At 69.3% G+C, this 1340-nt stretch overlaps 1 protein-coding gene across 1 annotated transcript; it reads right to left on the bottom strand.

Annotated features, from left to right (window-relative positions):
• CUNH20orf27 (chromosome unknown C20orf27 homolog) lies at positions 1–1296 on the bottom strand (the record flags this gene model as incomplete). Its single annotated transcript, XM_021382554.1, is given in 4 exon segments — positions 1–61; positions 158–280; positions 478–616; positions 1154–1296. Coding segments are annotated over 4 exon segments (466 nt in total), but the record flags the coding sequence as incomplete, so codon positions are not given.
• Between the last annotated feature and the right edge of the window lie 44 nt (positions 1297–1340).

The following is a 1340-nucleotide window of genomic DNA, read 5'->3' as shown; positions in this document are numbered from 1 at the left end:
TCCAGCTCGGCCCCCACGCAGCGCACCCCGTCCAGCAGCATCGGCGTGCCGTGGTGCCGGTCTGCCAAAGCAAAACCCACGGGAGCTGTGCGTCCCAGACCCCCCCCCCCCCAAGCCCCGGGATGCGAATCCGAGGACGGATGCCCTCGGCCCTTACCCATGACACGTGCCTGCACCACCACCTTGAGGCAGGCGCCGTCGCCGGTCTCGCTGGCCAGGAGCATCTCCTCCTTCAGCACGCCTTCCTTGTGCGCCGTGTACTCGCACCTCACGCTGTAGCCTGGAGGCAGGGAGATGTTTCTGCTCTGAAAGCGGTCGGGGGCCATGGGGTGGGGGGGTCACCGCCCAAAGGAGGCGTCCAAAAGGGGGGGATACGGTCAAGAGGGCAGCGCTATGGGAAGGTGAGCAAGGAGCAGGGAGCCGGGCAGACACGCTCGTGGGATGCATGCAGAGCGGTGGTGGGGACGGGGCCCTCACCTTCAGGCACCGCGGTGACGCCGAGGACTTTGAGGTTGGGGTTGGGGAGCGGCAGGGCACAGACGTCCTTCCCCAGGCGCTGCGACGGGGGCAGCAGGAAGGTGATCTCGTATTTGTGCAGGATCTTCAGGAAGCCAACCTGGAGGGGGACGGCGGCGCTTGGGACCGGGTCCCCACCCCACACACCCCCTCCCCGGGTGTAGGGAACCCCCAGAGCCATCACCCCCGGGACACGGGGGCACCTCCAGCAGCCGCACAGTGTCCCCAAGGGCAGCAGTACCCAGCCCCATGCAGGGAGAGAAGGGGACGTCGCTCAGCCCGGGTGACACGAGGACACCAACCCCGCAGATAACACGAGCGCGCCGAGTCGTGCAGGGCACGCGTGGCACCAGGGGCACCCGCAGCACCAGGGGAGAGAGGTGCTGAGAGCTCAGCACTGCTGAGCGATTGTAGGGTGGCTGCTGGGCAAAGCCCTGACCCACAGCTCCAAGGGGGATTTCACACCACTCCGCTTCACACGACACCGGGGCACCGCGGGGACCTCGTTTCTTGGGGAAAGGGGAGAGGGAACAGGGGGATAGGGACCCCGTGGTGCAGCCTTGGGTACACCCGGCCGTCCCCCCCGCCCTGCGAGGACCCCGCAGCGCGGCGCCGCTCCCCGCTCCCCTGCCAGGACCTTGACGAGGACGTGGCCGTCCTTCTCCTGGGTCACCATCACGGCCGAGTCGCGCAGCTTCTCGTCAAAGTGGACGTGGCCGGGGGTCCCCTCGGCGGGCTGGCTGGGGGCGAAGCGCACGGCGCCCGCCTTGGCCTTGCTGCCTGCGTGGGGACGGGGCAGAGCGCGGCGTCACCCGGGGCGGGGG

Source organism: Numida meleagris, unplaced genomic scaffold (assembly GCF_002078875.1).
Source record: "Numida meleagris isolate 19003 breed g44 Domestic line unplaced genomic scaffold, NumMel1.0 unplaced_Scaffold250, whole genome shotgun sequence".
NCBI lineage: Eukaryota > Metazoa > Chordata > Aves > Galliformes > Numididae > Numida > Numida meleagris.
The sequence above is the reverse complement of the archived record's forward strand: the minus strand, read 5'-3'. Positions and strand labels throughout refer to the sequence as shown.